At 35.7% G+C, this 18,978-nt stretch overlaps 3 protein-coding genes and 1 long non-coding RNA gene across 9 annotated transcripts; all 4 read left to right on the forward strand.

The window, feature by feature from the left end:
* Nucleotides 1-1,544: 1,544 nt before the first annotated feature.
* On the forward strand, nt 1,545-2,907 carry LOC104754966 (LOB domain-containing protein 1-like). The gene is made up of 2 exons (XM_010477265.3): nt 1,545-1,887; nt 2,446-2,907. Exons 1-2 carry the CDS (start codon nt 1,648-1,650, stop codon nt 2,785-2,787), a joined length of 582 nt encoding a protein of 193 aa, XP_010475567.1. The 5' UTR covers nt 1,545-1,647; the 3' UTR covers nt 2,788-2,907.
* A 211-nt stretch (nt 2,908-3,118) lies between these two features.
* On the forward strand, nt 3,119-12,857 carry LOC104754968 (tRNA ligase 1). 6 transcript variants are annotated; one of them, XM_087494749.1, is made up of 29 exons: nt 3,125-3,320; nt 3,573-4,045; nt 4,282-4,526; nt 4,790-5,203; nt 5,286-5,336; nt 5,419-5,501; nt 5,941-6,040; nt 6,127-6,205; nt 6,294-6,417; nt 6,850-6,956; nt 7,069-7,197; nt 7,306-7,370; nt 7,487-7,642; nt 7,796-7,956; nt 8,051-8,082; nt 8,384-8,559; nt 8,688-8,767; nt 8,973-9,038; nt 9,194-9,480; nt 9,784-9,891; nt 9,987-10,084; nt 10,504-10,564; nt 10,940-11,016; nt 11,132-11,203; nt 11,287-11,363; nt 11,486-11,566; nt 11,809-11,911; nt 12,069-12,227; nt 12,322-12,857. In XM_087494749.1, exons 3-29 carry the CDS (start codon nt 4,356-4,358, stop codon nt 12,718-12,720), a joined length of 3,516 nt encoding a protein of 1,171 aa, XP_087350875.1. In that variant the 5' UTR covers nt 3,125-3,320; nt 3,573-4,045; nt 4,282-4,355; the 3' UTR covers nt 12,721-12,857. The 6 variants fall into 6 exon arrangements, with proteins under 6 accessions (XP_087350877.1, XP_087350875.1, XP_087350878.1 ...); XM_087494752.1 differs by lacking the exon at nt 4,282-4,526 and having other exon boundaries at nt 3,573-3,862; nt 3,978-4,045; XM_087494751.1 differs by lacking the exon at nt 4,282-4,526 and having other exon boundaries at nt 3,119-3,320.
* Nucleotides 12,858-13,262: 405 nt separating this feature from the next.
* On the forward strand, nt 13,263-15,743 carry LOC104754969 (elongation factor 1-alpha 1). The gene is made up of 3 exons (XM_010477270.2): nt 13,263-13,407; nt 14,018-14,499; nt 14,598-15,743. Exons 2-3 carry the CDS (start codon nt 14,038-14,040, stop codon nt 15,483-15,485), a joined length of 1,350 nt encoding a protein of 449 aa, XP_010475572.1. The 5' UTR covers nt 13,263-13,407; nt 14,018-14,037; the 3' UTR covers nt 15,486-15,743.
* A 942-nt stretch (nt 15,744-16,685) lies between these two features.
* On the forward strand, nt 16,686-17,100 carry LOC147923291 (uncharacterized). Its single transcript, XR_015585779.1, has 2 exons — nt 16,686-16,818; nt 16,890-17,100. It is a non-coding gene; the product is annotated as an uncharacterized LOC147923291 (long non-coding RNA).
* Nucleotides 17,101-18,978: the final 1,878 nt, after the last annotated feature.

Consider the following 18,978-nt stretch of genomic DNA (forward strand, 5'->3'; position numbering starts at 1 on the left):
GTCTGAGGATAATGATGACGATACTGTTAGACTTACAGTATTGATTGAGAGATTTGGACTAAACATCTCCGTGTACATGGTGCAAAAGACGATCTTTGACCAATTGAAGAATAAACAATACAATAAATCATTTCATAAGAATTGAATTGATTGGTTTTTATTTTTCCACTCAGAAACAAAAGACGTAAAAAAATTCCACTCAGAAACTTATCATAAACTCGATGGGTTTGCGATTTAGTAAGGTGACTGAGGTCTGTTATACTTAACGTAGTAATAGAAAAATAACTTTTGTATAACACATATAATCACAATTCACAACTTTTTCTAAAGAAAACAAAGAGAAAAGCTTTAGTCATTTTCAAAAAAGGAGTTGAAGATTTAGTTGAGAGTACGTGTAGTATTAGAGACAGTCAGACAGATAGCAATTTGTTGAAGGTGGAAGCAAGAGCACACCCAATAACTCTTTTAGCAATCTCACTGGCTACGTGTCTTTCCTCTATTTGATTTTTTTAATTTTTTCTTCTTAATGTTGGTACGTGACGAAGACGACACAATTGAAAATAAATTTGATGCTTTGGGACCGCTCGGAATTATATTTTCTTAATGACTCTTAACGCACTTTTGCAATTCTCCTTATATATATGCATACATACGTATAAAAAGGTTGATATAATTTGAAAAACAAAAATCGTATGTGTTAAGTCTTCAAACAGAAAAGTCTTAGACAATATCTGAATATAACTTATATAAAATGACTCCCAAGAATAATGGTTAAATAAAAACAAAATACGTTTCAGCAAAAATTAGGCAACCTAAAATAAATCACTTGGCCTTTTGTGTCAAATTCTCTATCAGTACTTAAAAACGACTTACATACAAGTCAGCACTGAGTTAAAATGATAATCAAACTAAGTTATATAGTTAAACTTTACTCTATGTGAGAGAATATTATTAATTTATTATTATAATGCATCATGAACTTATACAATTGAACATCTAGTTATAGTTATAAATTTAAAGACCTATTGAATTATTCTCAAAACTAAGGCACATTGCTGTATACTGACCATCTTAAAAACAATTTTACAGGTGCAAATTATCTACTTCAGTATAACTAAAGTAGAAAATATGCATTAAAGATATATAAAAAGAGAAATATAATAATTTTCAGTGATTTTGGAACCTCTTGAATCTTTTGCTGGTTCTTCATAATCAGAAAGACTATTATAGAAGGTAAGACAAAGAGTATAGAATACCAATGGACTACTAATGATTTTTTTAGAGACTAATGGAAATAATACGTACGTAGGGAGAAAAATCTAAGAGGAGAAGAAAAATAATTTTGCCAAAGTCAAGCAAACCGTTGAATCATGAAAGCGTGGAGGAATTTAGTAGCCACCGTAATGTGGAAACATGTTTTAACTTTCAACCAAAAAGACATATTGACGTCAGAAGTCGAGATTGTGATGTCAGGGTGGTCACTTCCTTCCTTACATCATTTTGTGTCTCTCCCCTATATATACACTTCTCTAAGCTATTTTCCCCACCAAAAAGCACTTCACCTCTCAAAGACTACTTACACATTTGTCACTTTCTTCCCTCATAATTCACGATTTGATCGATTAAAAACATTAGACCTTAGTAGATATGGAGAGTAATGGTGACGCTGCTGCCGCTACCACTCCAATCATCATCTCTTCTTCATCTTCTCCTCCACCACCGCTTTCACCGCGGGTGGTGCTCAGCCCATGCGCTGCTTGCAAAATCCTAAGGCGGCGTTGCGCAGAGAAATGCGTTTTAGCACCGTACTTCCCTCCAACGGATCCGGCCAAGTTCACCATCGCCCACCGTGTCTTTGGAGCCAGCAACATCATTAAGTTCTTGCAGGTACCTATCTATTTAATTATTGGTGTACAATGACTAGAAGATAATCTTGAACAGTTTAATGTGAACAAGGGACCAGATTTATATATCATTAATAGACAGATGGGAGTATGGGACTATTGCTGTCTCTGTTCTTATTTACGAAGCTAGTAAAAGGGTTAAGAGTTCATAGGTCATGTGAAAATTGGACCTTACTTGTTCTGTAATGCCAAACAACTTCCTCTATGTTCAACAAAAGAATTGCATATCTAACTGTTGCTAATAAAAAGAAAAAAAAAAAAAAACGTAAATTTATCATGTTTACACAACTACTACATATCTTAATTACGTCTAAAGAAAAACCTTAACCCACATGTCATTCTCAACGTTGTCCATTTCATCCACCTTTTGACAAAGTCTTGTAGAATATTGGTCTTTACTCTACTTGGTCAGATACCAAAAAAAAAAACTCAGTTTATGAGTGTTATGAACATTTATATTGTCTTGATGAAAAGCTTAAATCAAACAGTCAGTCGCTTCCAACTCATATGATTGGTTATTTATATATTTTTTATTTTTCAGGAACTTCCAGAATCACAAAGAACTGATGCGGTCAAAAGTATGGTGTATGAAGCGGAAGCAAGAATAAGAGATCCGGTGTATGGAAGTGCGGGTGCGATATACCATCTACAAAGACAAGTGAGTGAACTCCAAGCAGAGCTAGCAAAAGCTCAAGTGGAGATGGTGAATATGCAACTTCAAAGATCAAATTTACTGGAGTTGATTTATAACATGGAGCAAGTACAGAAGAAACAAGAACAAGATAATATGTCTTTTGAGAGCAATGATTTGGGATTCCTTGATGACAACTCCAACACCAACACCAACACATCAATGTTGTGGTGGGATCCTCTTTGGACCTGATGAATATATTTTTGACTACCTTTTCTACTACTTTTAGCAATTTAGCACACAAAAATGTATAATAGAATTTTCAGACAATTCATGTCAAAACTCCAAATAATAATTACCATATTCTATTAATTTAACGCGTCGGTTATTATTACTATTATTTTTATTTTATTTTATTTTTTTGGAAAAAAAAAGAAAGAAGGAGAGGTGGTTCAGACACAAATCGGTAAGTACACCGGATGTCGACTAAACCGGTTCTAAACCAATGCAATGCCTAAAAAAAACCTAAACGACGTCGTGTGCCTTCCTTATTTAATTACTTTTGTCGTGTGTCGATTTCTTTTTCTTCGGCGACGACTACACACGCTCTAAACCTTCTAAGTTTCTTTTGGAAACCTTAGGGTTCATATTCAATCTATTCTTCTGCTTCGACTGTTTGATATGTTTTTTTTTTTCTCTACGATTCGTCCTCTTCGTTTAGTATAAAATATCTTCAAATTTCTCCTTCAAATCTCTCCGATTCTCACGAGGGGAGATCAGAATTGGTATATTGCTTATTGCTCGATGCTTTATCTTCGCTAACATATGTTTGATGTTTTTACCTACCTTTCGATAACACTCAGAGTGCAGCAATTTTCTCTGTGTTTTTTTGATTTTGGGCCATATTACTTGTTACCGGTTTAAAAGCGGATTTTAGGTCCGATTGGTTAATAAGCCGGTTTTGGTTTGTGTTAGCGTAGACAGTACCGAACCGATCTCATCTTCTACCTTTTTTAACAACCTTTTTTTTTGTGAAGGTTAAAAACGAAGTCGTTTTAGATTGTTCTTCCGCCCAAATCAAATCTCAACACTTAAAAAACATTTCAGTAAATTTCAAGGAAAGCCATACCCATACGAGACGAGGTTTTGGATCTCTGATCTCTCGATCGATCCAGATTCAATCACTTTACTTTAATTCGTTTCAGATTCTGGAGAAGCTTCGAAGAGAAATTTGTATTCCCAGATTTATCCGAGGAGGAAGACGAAGACGAACCGGAACCGGAACCGGAACCGGAACCCGAACCCTAGTTGATTGATATATCAATTGGTAAAGAAAATTGATCTGAAATCTCGGGTTGGATCTGTTGCTTCTCTCGATCGGGAAGTCTTTGGTTTTGTACTTTTTGGTTGCTTAGGTATCGTTTTGTGCGTGGTGACTATAGGCGAGAGACTAAATAAAAGACTCTCTAGTGTAATCAGTTGGGACATTCTATTCCAATCCTTCCTTGAGGTAAACTAACTAACTCCTTTTGTTTGTTAATGTTAAACCATGAAGCTATTTCTATGCTTAATGTCCCCCACACCCACCCTTGTCGAACGTTCTTGTTTAGATGGTAGGTGATGAAACGGCCCATCTCAGGCCCATTTATTAGTTTTTGTTTGTTTGTTTTTGGGTTTACGGTGCTCTTCCCTGCACCATAACATTACCCACTCTTTAACTCCGTCGTCGTCCCGCCGGTTTCACAGCTATCCCGAACTTGGTCGCCGCCATCTCTCCTCTTCGATATTACGTGGTTCGCACCAATATAAGCCACGTGTGTATGTCGTCAGTTCCACACAGAGCACTCTTTGCTTTCTCTCTCAACATCCATCTTTCTCCAACCTCTTCTCTTCTTCTCCGATCATCTTCGTCTCCTTACTTTACCTTTGCTCGCTCTTTCTGTTTTAACTCCTTCATCAGATTATCTCCCTCAGATATGCCTAAGAAGCAGGTTTCATTATGCTTTCCTTAATCTGGGTTAATAATATAAACAATTTGTCAATTTTTATCGATTTTGTTATGACTCCCTCAGAAAAATTTGCACTTTCTGGGTTTTGATTGCTTCGTCTACAATGTATTAGTTTGTGGTTCAGTAATATATGACTTTAGATTTTTGATTATCTGGAAACGAGTTTGAATTTTGCATCTTAAAAAAAATTGAAACTTTATTTGTCTTCAGTCTTGGTTTGTGAGAGTTTCTTGTTTTTTTGGCAGAAAAAGAGAGGTCACGCTGAGCAGAAGTGGCAAGTGAAACCGAAGATGGATGCTCCTCCATCTGAATCCAGTGATCGTTCTGTATCCGTTGTTGCAGAAGCAGTAAACAATCAATTTGGTGGGTTGAGTCTTGCGGAAAGCAACACTAATGTTTCAGTCTTACCGAGTCAAAGTACAACAAGCAACAAAACTGTTCAAAATCTAGTGTGGAAGCCTAAGTCATATGGATCTTCTTCGGCAACACAAGTTGGTAAAACGTCAGCTGTCTCACAGACAGCTTCTTCTGGAGATGGTCTTAATCTAAGCAATTTTTGCGGGTCGGAAAATTTTACAGTCGACAAATCGACTTATTGTCATGCTCAGATCAGAGCCACTTTCTATCCTAAATTTGAGAACGAAAAGACTGACCAAGAGGTAGTGCCTTTTCCTTGACTGCTTGTTGTTTGTAGCACTTATTGTTAGTTTGCTTTATTTATGCTTATCTTAATATTGGCAGATAAGAGCAAGAATGATTGAGATGGTATCTAAAGGATTGGCAACTCTAGAGGTATCAACAACAACACCCTATATTGAATATCTGTATTGACACTCTCAAGTTTTACGAACTTGTTTTAATGCACCTTTTACAGGTATCCCAGAAGCATTCAGGCTCTCTCTTTATGTACGCCGGTCACAAAGGGGGAGCATATGCAAAGAACAGCTTTGGTAATATGTAAGCTCATTTATTCTGAAGCTTCAGTTATTCCTTCCTTGATTATTGATGAGCTCTTCACAAAGAATCTTAGACAAAACTCCAATCACTAAAACTCAAACTCAAGCTTTAGATTTGGTTTACACTTTTCATTTATTTTCACTTACAAGATAGATTACTACTTCATTTTAGTTTCATAGTATGTCCAACAAAATATCTTATGTTTTCTCTTTCTGGAGTTTTGTTGCCTGCTGATGGTATTCCGTATTCATGTTGCGTTTACGGATAAAGATTCCACACCACATTACAGATATAATTTGAAAACATTTTTGATGAAGCAAAAATGCATTTTACTACTCGTTTTCATTTCTGATGTTGTTATGTGATTCTTTATGGTGATTGCAAACTGAGCTGGCGACCAAGCGGTTTCTCATATGCTAACCCAATATTTCATTTGCAGTTATACTGCAGTAGGTGTTTTTGTCCTTTCACGGGTGTTCAGGGAGGCTTGGGGAACTAAAGCTCTAGAGAAAGAGACAGAGTTCAATGATTTTCTTGAGGTATTTCCATGGACAGAGCTTTAAACAACCCAAATTCTCAATTGCTGCCAGAAAAAGTGAGCTCATAATAAGTCATTTTCTTCCAGGAAAATCACATGTGCATATCTATGGAACTTGTTACAGCTGTTCTTGGAGATCATGGTCAACGCCCACTGGATGATTATGGTAAGGTTTTTTTTTTCTTAATTGTGAAAGTCAGATAAGTCTGCTAAAGATGTTCAGATAAAAAGAAATGTTGATTTGCATCTTGCAGTGGTAGTGACGGCCGTTACCGAGTTAGGTAATGGTAAGCCCAAGTTCTATTCAACTTCCGAAATAATTGCATTTTGCCGGAAATGGCGTCTCCCAACAAATCACGTTTGGCTGTTTTCCACAAGGTACCCTAACCACTTTCTGTTCGTTTCTGCTATCATCTTTGGCGATCTTTCCCGTACTTGTCATCCTACCTTGGGTCCTTGTTGTTTTAAATAGAGTGCTAGTGAAGGAAGAGTTTGAAATACTTTTAGCTAATTTTCGTTTTAAGAATATAGTTTTTCTCTAGCTGAGGTTTTGATATCAATTTTTGTTGTACAGCTTGAAAGACACATTTTCCTAAGTATACAGTAAGAATGTGTTATAGAATCTGGTTGATGCATTTACTGGTCTAAAATCCATCAACCTTTAGAGATTTCTCGTCCTACTTGGAGGATTTATATGCTGATATTTTTGGATGAACACTGTCCATAGCGTTTTTAGTAGACAGCTTATTGGTGAGGAAATGAAAAATTTAACAGTGGTGGTTGCATGTATTTTGTTGAAATTTTATGAAGGAGATCAGCGACCTCTTTTTTCGCCGCGTTTGATGCACTCTGTGAAGAAGGGATAGCAACCTCAGTTTGTAGGGCTCTTGATGAAGTAGCTGATATATCAGTTCCAGGTAATGTTTTTTTTTTTTTTGGTATTCCCTTTTGCTATCTGGAGAATTCATATTAGTTTGCAAGGAATTCAACTTGATGAAATTCAATTATTTCTCGGATGAAAATAAGCAGGCTCAAAGGACCATGTTAAGGTGCAGGGTGAGATATTAGAGGGTCTTGTTGCGCGTATCGTGAGCAGTCAAAGCGCCAGAGATATGGAAAATGTCTTGAGAGACCACCCTCCACCACCTTGTGATGGAGGTGCACTATCTTATTATTGTTTAGTATTTACTTTTAGTTTTCGTGATAATCTACTCTATCAAGTCCGTGTAGATTAAAAATTCTTTCTCCTCGCTTTTAATATTTCAGCTAATCTTGATCTGGGACTCAGTCTAAGAGAGATATTTGCTGCCCATAGATCTAACGAGAAACAGGTTCTAAAAGAAATTTAAATCTGACTAGCTTTATCAAGTTGAATATTTATGCTGCCATCTCTTGATAAAGATTTCTCATTCTAGAGGGTCCTTTTTTCTTATTTGTGCTGCTGTAGCAAGTGACAGCACTTTTAAGAAGTGTTGGGCCAAGCTTTTGCCCCAGTGACTTGGATTGGACTGGAGATGTATCTCATCCAAAAAATGCTGACAAATCTGTTATAACAAAATTCCTGCAATCTCAGCCTGTAGATTATTCAACTAGTAAATTACAGGTAACTTGATATTATGTCTTTGTTTGGAAATAGAATCGCTGAAATTATTGGATATATATTTGTCACTTGCAGAGTTCTTTCATATTTAACCCTTTTCCATTATCTATGTGCTTTTGAGTTTTGATGAGCAACTGAATTGTTTCATTTTAACAGGAAATGGTACGCTTGATGAAGGAAAAACGTCTTCCAGCCGCATTCAAGTGTTACCATAATTATCATAGAGCTGACGACGTATCGCCTGACAACCTATTTTATAAATTAGTTGTCCATGTGCATAGCGATTCAGGATTTAGGCGTTACCAAAACGAGATGAGGTTATCCTTAAAGACGTCTCTACTTATGTCTTTCAGTTTGATCAAACTAAGAATATATTGATTTTTGTTTACTAAAATAATTACCGTGTTTCAGGCACATGCCTAGTTTGTGGCCTTTATATCGAGGTAAATGTTTTTGTTTGTTTCTTTTTCTTTAGCTTTGCTCTAAAATTCCATTTCTGATTCATTTTGCTAGAATTTAATGATTTTGACATCTTTTGGGAAGTTGCTAGTCTTTGTGAAAAATAACTTTGTTAGGATAATTTTCTTGGACGTTTCAGATATGGTTGTTGTGGTACCTTTTGGTCTCGCTAAACAAAGAATAATTGGACATATGAAGAAAATTGGAAAACTCTGGTCTATAGGCCAATGCCATCTGTTTTTTTGGTTAACTATATTAGTTAGTGATCTTCTTTTTCCTTTTCAGGTTTCTTTGTTGATATTAATTTGTTCAAGTCGAACAAAGGGAGAGATCTGATGGCTCTGAAAAGTACTGATAATGCGGTCAAAGATGCCAGTGAAAATGATGCTCAACGAGGAAAACATGATTTGGCTGATGATGATGCTAACTTAATGATCAAACTGAAGTTTCTCCCATACAAGGTATATTTTTCTTTTCTCTGGAGGTCTCTTCTGGTTAGAGAGATTTGTGATTTTGTTGCAATTTCCTACTTTTATTGCATGATTATCCTGAATTCCTGATGTTGGACATGTCTTCAATTTTCTTACAGTTGAGAACCTTTTTGATCCGTAATGGCCTATCAGTTCTATATAAAGAGGGGCCAGCAGCTTACAAAACCTACTACCTCAGGTGAGCTGCTTTCTCCGTATGAATATATACATATAGAGTGATGTGTCAAATGTTATAGTGATATTTTTGGTAATCCGGATTCTGATTAACTTGCCATGCTCATTATGTTTTTTGATTATTTAGGAGCTGACGTGGTCAAGCTTTAATTTTTGATTTTTTTTTCTTTTTTTTTTTTTTGTAATATTATTGTTGTTTCTGCATCCAGGCAAATGAAAATCTGGGGTACATCAGATGGAAAGCAGAAAGAACTTTGCAAGATGCTTGATGAATGGTACCAGAATCACACTGCTCTACACATGTAGCCTAAGCTTATATAGTTTTGTTAAAACTGTGTAACCTACTGCCTAGATGCTGCCGTTTGTCTAATAAGTTTTTTCAGCTTTTTGAATCTTGATTAGCAACTCTTCTTCTCTTCAAAATGTACAGGGCTGCTTACATAAGAAAAAAGTGTGGGAATGATCAGCTATCTTCATCAACATACCTAAGTGAAGCTGAGCCATTCCTGGAGCAGTACGCGAAACAGAGCCCAAAGAACCAGATTTTGATAGGGGCTGCCGGGAACCTAGTGAGAACTGAGGACTTCTTAGCCATTGTTGACGGTGATCTAGATGAAGAAGGCGATCTTGTGAAGAAAGGAGTGACACCAGCTACTCCTGAGCCAGCTTTGAAGGAAGCTGTCCACAAGGATGAGGGGTTAATTGTATTCTTTCCAGGTACTCAATTTGCATTGTCTATATCATGTATTCTGGTTGTTGGTTTTACTTCATCTTTGTGGCAATGTTTTATATTGAACCTATTAATAGTAGTCTTAATTAGCTTTCAATAGATTATAGATGATTGTTTTAGTAATTCAGATAATACTAGTTAAAGATCAAATTTTTTAACTTCTGACCAGAAGTGAGAGCAAGATATTGTTAGAAAGAGAATGGTCGTATATCTTTCTGTATATGTCACTTGATATAACGTTTCTGTTAATCTGTTTCCTTGTGATATTAATAATTTTAATTTGTTCTCAGGGATTCCTGGATGTGCTAAATCTGCACTTTGCAAGGAGTTATTGAACTCCCCAGGAGGCTTTGGAGATGATCGGCCAGTGCACACCCTGATGGGTGATCTTGTCAAAGGTATTTGAAAGTGTAGGGTTTTTTTTGGGGTCAAAATTGCTCTGGTCTCTCAATTTTAGTTTGCCATCTCATGCAATATTTTACATACTTGGCAGGAAAATATTGGCCAAAGGTTGCTGATGAACGTCGTAAAAAACCACAATCAATTATGTTAGCTGACAAAAATGCCCCAAATGAAGATGTCTGGAGACAGGTAATTAATTCTACGCTGAGAATCTGTTACAACCTCACATTGATTAGTATCAGGCTTATAAGATTCTCAGGTAGAGCTATAAGCCTGATACTCATTACTAATCTCTACCCATTGATCCTTTAAGAGTGGCTTTGTAGGAGTAGATTTTTATCAGAATCTTTGCAACTATTGTTGCAGTCGTAATCAATTGCTTTGTTGCCTAATGGTTATTAAGATTAAAATTTGGTTCCATGACACCCTCGCTTGGTTTGCTGAAGACAATCTTTTTTCAACTACTTGTAACCTGCCTTTAATACATATACATATGTGTGCATTGCTTGTATTGTTGAAGCCTAGTTAGTGGCTGACCTGATATATTTCCACATCTTGTGTTTCTTAACAAGTCTCATTCCAATATTATTCTTGTAATTTCCCTATAGATTGAAGACATGTGTCGGAGAACTAGGGCTTCTGCAGTTCCAATCGTTGCTGATTCCGAAGGTGTGTAATTATGATCCATTATTTGATGTATTTCATTTACCAATCTTCTTGTGTGCTGTTTAATATGGTCATATTAAGTACATTCCATAATATTTTGACCTTTAATTGATTGGATGACCGTGCAAACGCTTTGAGTATAAAAGGTTGAAAGATCATTTATCTTTTACTGAATTTGTTCCCGTTTTTTTTCGTATCTAATCTAAGCTTGATAGTCAATTTTCTTGTAGAAGAGTACAGTTAGAAGTTTATACTTTGCTTAAAAACACACAAATATATTGTTCTGCTTTGTTTCCGCAATTACTGCCTTGTCTCATCCTCTGTATTCGTTGTGATCTTTTGCTTGATATATACTTTTGGCCCTCTTTGACTACACAGGAACCGATACAAATCCATATTCACTTGATGCGTTAGCTGTTTTCATGTTCCGTGTACTTCAACGAGTTAACCATCCGGTATGCAGTTGTATCTTATACACTGTTTATCTTCAACTGCATCATCCAACTTTTATCACAACCCTGTTCAAATTAATAAACTATCGTTTCATTCATATGCAATGAATATTGTTAGGGAAAGCTCGACAAGGCATCTTCAAATGCAGGCTATGTGCTGTTGATGTTTTATCACCTTTATGAGGGAAAGGTATCATCACATACACCACAACTTTTCTTCAAGTATATTTATGATTTGATCTCACATTTAACTAAACGGTCTTTAACTTCCAGAACCGTAAAGAATTTGAGAGTGAATTGATTGAGCGCTTTGGCTCCCTCGTCAAGATGCCACTGTTGAAATCAGACAGGTATATGGTCACATCAGATGTGACCTAACAAACTCGAACTTGGCACAGCTACAAATTGCAACTTCGTATTTAATTAATTTGTAAAACACTTAATTAATTGACTTTTCTTTGCGCATATACAGGAGTCCTTTACCTGATCCTGTTAAATCAGTTCTTGAGGAGGGCATAGATTTGTTCAATCTCCACAGTCGAAGACATGGGAGGTGGGTAGCCAACAGTACCATTTTACATGAGTTGAAAAATTGAATAATGTCAAACCGTAACAAATGGAAGGCATTAATAGCAATTTAGCAAAAACTAAGGAGGAAGACATCATGTTAGTTTATCTTGTGATTAGATGTACTTGGATCATGTTACTGGAAAAATCGTACACATGAGTGTGCTCACAGACGTTTTTGTTTCTTGTTCTGAAGTTCTCTACTTCATCTGATTTTTCTTGCTGTAGACTCGAGTCGACGAAAGGAACATATGCAGCAGAGTGGACCAAATGGGAGAAACAACTACGAGATACTTTAGTTGCAAATTCGGAATATCTCAATTCTGTTCAGGTAAAAGATACTTTAGTCATTGAGGGTTCATGAAAAGCTACAAATTCATGCTATATAGTTTCTTAGCTGCGTCGATATTTCTTCAGCACATGATAAAAGATTACAAGAAGAAGGGATGCGCATATAATGTCTTTGTTTTCTGGTTTGCAACTTTCAGATTCCATTTGAGTCTGCAGCTCATCAAGTGCGGGAAGAGCTCAAAAGAATCGCAAAGGGTGAATACAAACCACCAAGTTCAGAGAAAACAAAACATGGGTCTATTGTTTTCGCTGCCATCAACTTGCCTGCTACTCAAGTTCACAGTCTTCTTGAAGAGGTAACCAACCAAATTCGCAAACTACCATAAAAAAAGAAAGAAAAAAGGTTATGTATGGGCTTAGTTGTGAATAGATGTTTTTTTTACTTATCAGTTGGCCACAGCACACCCAACAGTGGGATCTTTTCTAGAGGGAAAGAAAAAGAAAATACAGGAAAAGCTTGAACGGTCTCACGTGACGCTTGCCCACAAGAGAAGCCACGGCGTAGCAGCTGTGGCCAGCTATGGCCAGCACTTGAATAGAGAGGTACCCGTAGAACTCACGGAGCTCATCTACAACGACAAGATGGCTGCTCTAACTGCCCATGTAGGATCTGTGGACGGGGAAACCATAGTCTCGAAGAACGAATGGCCACATGTTACGTTGTGGACCGCAGAAGGCGTTACTGCAAGAGAGGCCAACACATTACCTCAGCTATACGTAGAAGGAAAGGCGAGTCGCTTGTTGATAGGTCCTCCGGTCTCAATCTCAGGTCCTCTGGAGTTTTTCTGAAATAAAATATTAACATGGAAGTTGCTATCTCTTGAGGTTGCTCATGGAATGGAACACTTAATGGTTGTTATAATAAACAGTTTCCATTGTCATGAGATTTTGAGGTTAATTAATATAATATATATGTTAATTGTTCATTGTGCAAGTGCCTTAGTTCAGTATTAACATAGAGGACAATATTTATTATATATATGGGGATGATCCAAGTAATACTATTGCCACGATTAGTTGTGTTTGCAGGATCACTAGCTTGAGTAACCTCAATTAAAACTTAAAAGGTGTGCTAATGATAGTGATTAATGTTTTGAACATACACGAAGGATGATAGTGATTAATGTTGAGTTTGCATGATCAGTAGCTTGAGTAACCTCAATTAAAACTTAAAAGGTGTGCGGTTTAAGTGACCATTACTCGAATTCAAATTAACTTGACTATGAAGTTTTGTTACCTTTTTTTTAATGAAACACAACCGAACCGACCCAAGGCCCAAGACAGAGTCGGCGGAACAGGGGTATAATGGTAAATGGAATAACGATATTATTATTTTATGTTAAACCTAGGTTTCGATGGATTCAACACTATAAAAATAAAAGAGTCGTATACCTTCTCATCATTAGCTCGCTGATTCCTTGAATCCTTCTTATTCACCCTAGCCGCTACACACTCCATCCTTGCGATATCTTTGAGGTAAGCGTCTTCGAACGCACGCATCTACGATCTGTTTCTTTCTTTTTTGCTTTACCTTTGCTGAGACTGTTTCGATCCTTTTCGTTTGCGTGTTTGTTACCCTCTTCTATCAGTTTGATTCTTCTTTACCTGTGTATCTCCTTTGACTCGATGCTTTTTGTTTGTTAATAGATCGTTTTTGAGTATCTCGTTTTTGAAATATAGTTTATCGATTTCTCGATCATCCGATTGATCTGGTTCTGGGATTTTTATATTATTCGATGGATTAGTAATTGGATCTGAGTGTACTATAGTTATGTTGTTATTAGGATGTATGTGATTATCGATTTGTCATGTGATTGGGATTTTCAAAAGCAGCTTAACGAATGTATTGTTCCTTCTTGATATCAAGTTGTGGGAGCTCTCGGACTTGTTTCTGTAGAGCTCCTCGATTATTTTGTATGAATTTAAGCTCGCTTAACTCAGCGGTCAGAGCACCACATCTTATTTTTGTGGTAGAGATCGGTTCGACTCCGATAGCAGCTTCTTACTGTGATTGTTGAATTTCATATTGATTTATATATGTCTACTGTGTTGATTTGACTTAATAATATGATTGATCTTTCTGCAGATTGTTTTTGACGAGCAGCCATGGGTAAAGAGAAGTTTCACATCAACATTGTGGTTATTGGCCACGTCGATTCTGGTAAATCCACCACTACTGGTCACTTGATCTACAAGTTGGGTGGTATTGACAAGCGTGTCATTGAGAGGTTCGAGAAGGAGGCTGCTGAGATGAACAAGCGTTCCTTCAAGTACGCATGGGTCTTGGACAAACTCAAGGCCGAGAGGGAGCGTGGTATCACTATCGACATTGCCCTGTGGAAGTTTGAGACCACCAAGTACTACTGCACAGTCATTGATGCTCCTGGCCATCGTGATTTCATCAAGAACATGATTACTGGTACCTCCCAGGCTGATTGTGCTGTCCTTATCATTGACTCCACCACTGGAGGTTTTGAGGCTGGTATCTCCAAGGATGGTCAGACCCGTGAGCACGCTCTCCTTGCTTTCACCCTTGGTGTCAAGCAGATGATCTGCTGTTGTAACAAGGTAATCAAATCTTTTTTTATATCCTCTAGTTTGATAATTGCTTGTTTCTGGTTGTGTTCAGTCTCACTAACTGTTTGTTCTCTTCATGTTGTTTGTAGATGGATGCCACTACACCCAAGTACTCCAAGGCTAGGTACGATGAAATCATCAAGGAGGTGTCTTCCTACCTGAAGAAGGTTGGGTACAACCCTGACAAAATCCCGTTTGTGCCCATCTCTGGTTTCGAGGGTGACAACATGATTGAGAGGTCCACCAACCTTGACTGGTACAAGGGACCAACTCTCCTTGAGGCTCTTGACCAGATCAACGAGCCCAAGAGGCCATCTGACAAGCCCCTTCGTCTCCCACTTCAGGATGTCTACAAGATTGGTGGTATTGGAACGGTGCCAGTGGGACGTGTTGAGACTGGTTTGATCAAGCCCGGTATGGTTGTGACCTTTGCCCCCACAGGGTTGACCACTGAGGTCAAGTCTGTTGAGATGCACCACGAGTCTCTTCTTGAGGCCCTTCCCGGTGACAATGTTGGGTTCAATGTTAAGAATGTTGCTGTCAAGGATCTTAAGAGAGGGTATGTCGCCTCCAACTCCAAGGATGACCCTGCCAAGGGAGCTGCCAACTTCACCTCCCAGGTTATCATCATGAACCACCCTGGTCAGATTGGAAACGGTTACGCCCCAGTCCTCGATTGCCACACCTCTCACATTGCAGTCAAGTTCTCTGAGATCTTGACCAAGATTGACAGGCGTTCTGGTAAGGAGATTGAGAAGGAGCCCAAGTTTTTGAAGAATGGTGATGCCGGTATGGTGAAGATGACCCCTACCAAGCCGATGGTTGTTGAGACTTTCTCTGAGTACCCACCATTGGGACGTTTTGCTGTGAGGGACATGAGGCAGACTGTTGCAGTCGGTGTCATCAAGAGTGTTGACAAGAAGGACCCAACTGGAGCCAAGGTTACCAAGGCTGCAGTCAAGAAGGGTGCGAAGTGAACTCCCATTATCAAAACTCTATCCGCAGATGAATCAAAAAATGTTGTTAGTTTGTTTACTTTAGTTTGGTATTTGGTCGCTTGTTTGTGTTACAGCTTCGTTACTTCTCCGTCAGAGCGTTGTTCCCGGAACTGGGTTCTTGATCGGAGGTGGCGGAGCTATTTAGCACCCAAACTTTTTGTTTTTTTGCCTTGAAATTGTGGTCTGATTTTGAACCTTTTTTTGGAGATTATGTTATATTATGATATTCCTGCTGAATCTTGGTCTAATATTTTCCGTATCGCCTTTATCTGTTGGTTTGACATTTTCATAGCACTTGACAAGAAACATTACTACATAAATGTAACTTATGTAAGAATGGAGAGAAAGTATAGTGCTACAAGGATGAGATTTGAATGCTCATTTGAACTGTGATCCAATCGTAATTGAAGTGCACCGATCGAATGTTTTGTTTTAAAGGGATTAATCTTATTTTATTCTATTTTATTTTTAAAACAGAAAAAACTAAATTTGTATTTGTTTTTACTTTTTAGTCAAACAATTTATGGTTGATCTGAGTAATCATCAAGCCATGATCACAACAATCCTAATATGATCTCAGTGATCAAGCCATGATCACAATTCCAATCTGATCAAGTCCGGTCAAGCCATGATCACAATCCCAATCTGATGATCAAGCCATGATCACAATCCCAATCCCAATCAAGTCCGGTCAATTCATGATCAAACCCAGTGAATCTGTTGACATTTTCACTTTGAATTCAAGTTAGTTTCTTTTCTTTCTTCACTCAAAGAACTCAATTTTATTTGAACTCTCATTCATTCATTTTTCTCATCCATTACAACTCTTCACACACATTACATACTTATAATAGATTTCTTTTACACTCATTTACTTAGACTCTAGACTTAGCAACTATTACATCATTATATCTAGACATTAGACTTCTGGACACAAGCAACCTTAAACAACCTTACCTTAGCTACTAGCCACTAACAACTCCAACAACTATTATCTAATCTAGTCTAACTAAGGTTTTCAACAACTTCCTTAGTTAAACTAAGTAAACAACACAAACTCTTATTTTGGGCCTAACACTAATAATAGTCCAAAGAACACTAAAGACACAAACCTTAAGTGGGCTTAACTCCAGCCAATTAGTCTTCTAAGTCCACAACAACAAAATAGCAATCTTCTCCGTACGACCACTTCTTCTTCTCCATCTAACTTCCAACCTTCTTGTTCTTCATCATATTAGTCTCACTCTTCTTGTCTTTCTCTTTTGCAGGATTAATCGAAAACTCATCCCTCAACAGAATCACTATTAGTAAGGTATGCAAAACCTTGAATCCGGCCTACACAGCCTAAGTAAAGAAGCTTGATTTTTGTTTTTTCTCATGTAGTGCCCACAAGGTATGACTAGTTTCCATCTACGAATCAATCAAGAGGGAACCATTCATGTCAACGATCGAGTTTGTTTCTTTTTACTGAGTTTCAAGTTCAAGACTTCACTTCAAATACAAAGTTCAGTGTAAAATATAGATAAGTCTACTTTTTTCTTTTTCTATTTCGCTATGAAAGTATAAATAAAGTTCTACTGTAGACGTTTATCTATTTGAATTCGTTTTTAATTTCACTAAACTAAAAGAGAAAATAATTTAATTAACCAACTAGACGCGGAAAAGTATCTATACTATTAATTGGGGAGTACACTTAGGAATAAAAAAAAAAAATGACATATATTCATATTGCCAAACATGTTCAATTACTTATATAATTAAAAATAAAAAAATAAACAATATATGGTAAACAAAATCTGTTAATCAAAAATCTAATATTTATGGAAACAATAATTACGAATTTAATTGTAAAATAAAAATTGCCCTATATTTTTGGAAATGGTTTAAAGTTTAAAGTTTGCTTCCATAATAATCAAAGAATTTAAATCAAAAATTTTATATATATATCAATTAATTGGGAGCACACTTAGGGATACCAAAAAAAAAACATGACATATATCCATGTTGCCAAACATGTTCAATTACTTATATAATTAAAAATAAAAAAATAAACAATATATGGTAAACAAAAACTGTTAGTCAAACATCTAATATTTATGGAAACAATAATTACAAAATTAATTATAAAATAAAAATTACCCTATATTTTTGGAAATGTTTAAAGTTTAAAGTTTGCTTCCATAATAATCAAAGAAATTAAATCTAAAATTATATATATATATATATATATATATATAAACATATTTGATTTGGTTTTAAATTGTGAGATATTTACAGAAATAACATATTAATTTAATACAATTAGATATAAACAAATAATCATATATCTATCTATAATATTAATTAGGGAGCACACTTAGGGATACAAAAAAACAAAAAAAAACATGACATATATCCATTTAAACAAACAATCAGAAATTTTATTTAAAATAATTAATTACAAAGTTATATTTTGAATCTGTGATTTTTATGAATGCAACCTTTACAACTTTGAAAAAGTTTTTTATTACTTCTACATGATCAAATTGAATTGCATATACTGTTTTGACTCATTATTTTTTTATTTTTCTTTTATTTTTACCAAACAAATAATAATATTAGTTTTTAAATATTTTTAACTTCATTTTTTTATTTTATCAATACTTATTATAATGGACTTCTATAATTATGGCTCCTAAAGACTTTGGGTTCAATTAAATTAGAAACATTTATGTTTTCTGTCAAAATTTATATATTATAGTAGGTATTCTCACTATTTTTAATAAATTATCTAATATAAACAATTTAAACAAATTTTAAAAAATTAAAAAACCCTGCACAAAAGTGCGGGTTGGTCCATAGGTTTAGTTCACAGAAATTAACCCCAAATAATTTTAGTTTTACTAATACATAATTAATTAACAAATCTAATGTACACGGAAGATCAGATAGGAGACGAAAACATGTAATTTAAAAAAAATAAAAACATTATATAAACTATTTTTCATAGAAAAAAGAACAAGAAATAAATATATCAAGATAAGATTATAAAATTACGATAGTTAAATTAAATTTATTATGAATCAAAAATTTATGGTGAAGCGGTTATTATTTCAAAGGTTTAGAAATTAGATGAAGGTAAACCAATATAAGTTTATGTTATAAATGTTATACCAAATAATTATATTTACAAATAAAATGTTATGTGGGTGGGAATCTTTTACCTACTTCCTTATTTGTTGGACTAAAATATACAATCTTAAATTTATAAAATATTATTAAAACTACGGTTATAAGATAAAAAAGGGACATACATATATTTGATGGGACGGGTTCCAGAAACATATAAACAAATATACTATCTTTTTCTTACTATTTTTTAATGTACTTAAATCTAATCATCTTCTTTTCAAACCGAACTGAAAATAAATATGTACAAAGTTAGATTATGAATGTTAATAACATTTTTAACATTCATAATTACAAATGTAAC

Source organism: Camelina sativa, chromosome 17 (assembly GCF_030686135.1).
Source record: "Camelina sativa cultivar CO46 ecotype springtype chromosome 17, ASM3068613v1".
In the NCBI taxonomy this organism is placed as follows: domain Eukaryota; kingdom Viridiplantae; phylum Streptophyta; class Magnoliopsida; order Brassicales; family Brassicaceae; genus Camelina; species Camelina sativa.

What these genes read in the sequence shown, in the direction of transcription:
- LOC104754966 (XM_010477265.3), top strand. Translation starts at nt 1,648, where the DNA reads ATGGAGAGTAATGGTGACGCTGCTGCCGCTACCACTCCAATCATCATC. An exon ending in ACATCATTAAGTTCTTGCAG is followed by an intron (nt 1,888 to 2,445) that starts GTACCTATCTAT and finishes TTTATTTTTCAG; the next exon opens with GAACTTCCAGAATCACAAAG.
- LOC104754968 (XM_087494749.1), top strand. Translation starts at nt 4,356, where the DNA reads ATGTCGTCAGTTCCACACAGAGCACTCTTTGCTTTCTCTCTCAACATC. An exon ending in CAGATATGCCTAAGAAGCAG is followed by an intron (nt 4,527 to 4,789) that starts GTTTCATTATGC and finishes TTTTTTTGGCAG; the next exon opens with AAAAAGAGAGGTCACGCTGA. An exon ending in ACGAAAAGACTGACCAAGAG is followed by an intron (nt 5,204 to 5,285) that starts GTAGTGCCTTTT and finishes TAATATTGGCAG; the next exon opens with ATAAGAGCAAGAATGATTGA.
- LOC104754969 (XM_010477270.2), top strand. Translation starts at nt 14,038, where the DNA reads ATGGGTAAAGAGAAGTTTCACATCAACATTGTGGTTATTGGCCACGTC. An exon ending in TGATCTGCTGTTGTAACAAG is followed by an intron (nt 14,500 to 14,597) that starts GTAATCAAATCT and finishes TGTTGTTTGTAG; the next exon opens with ATGGATGCCACTACACCCAA.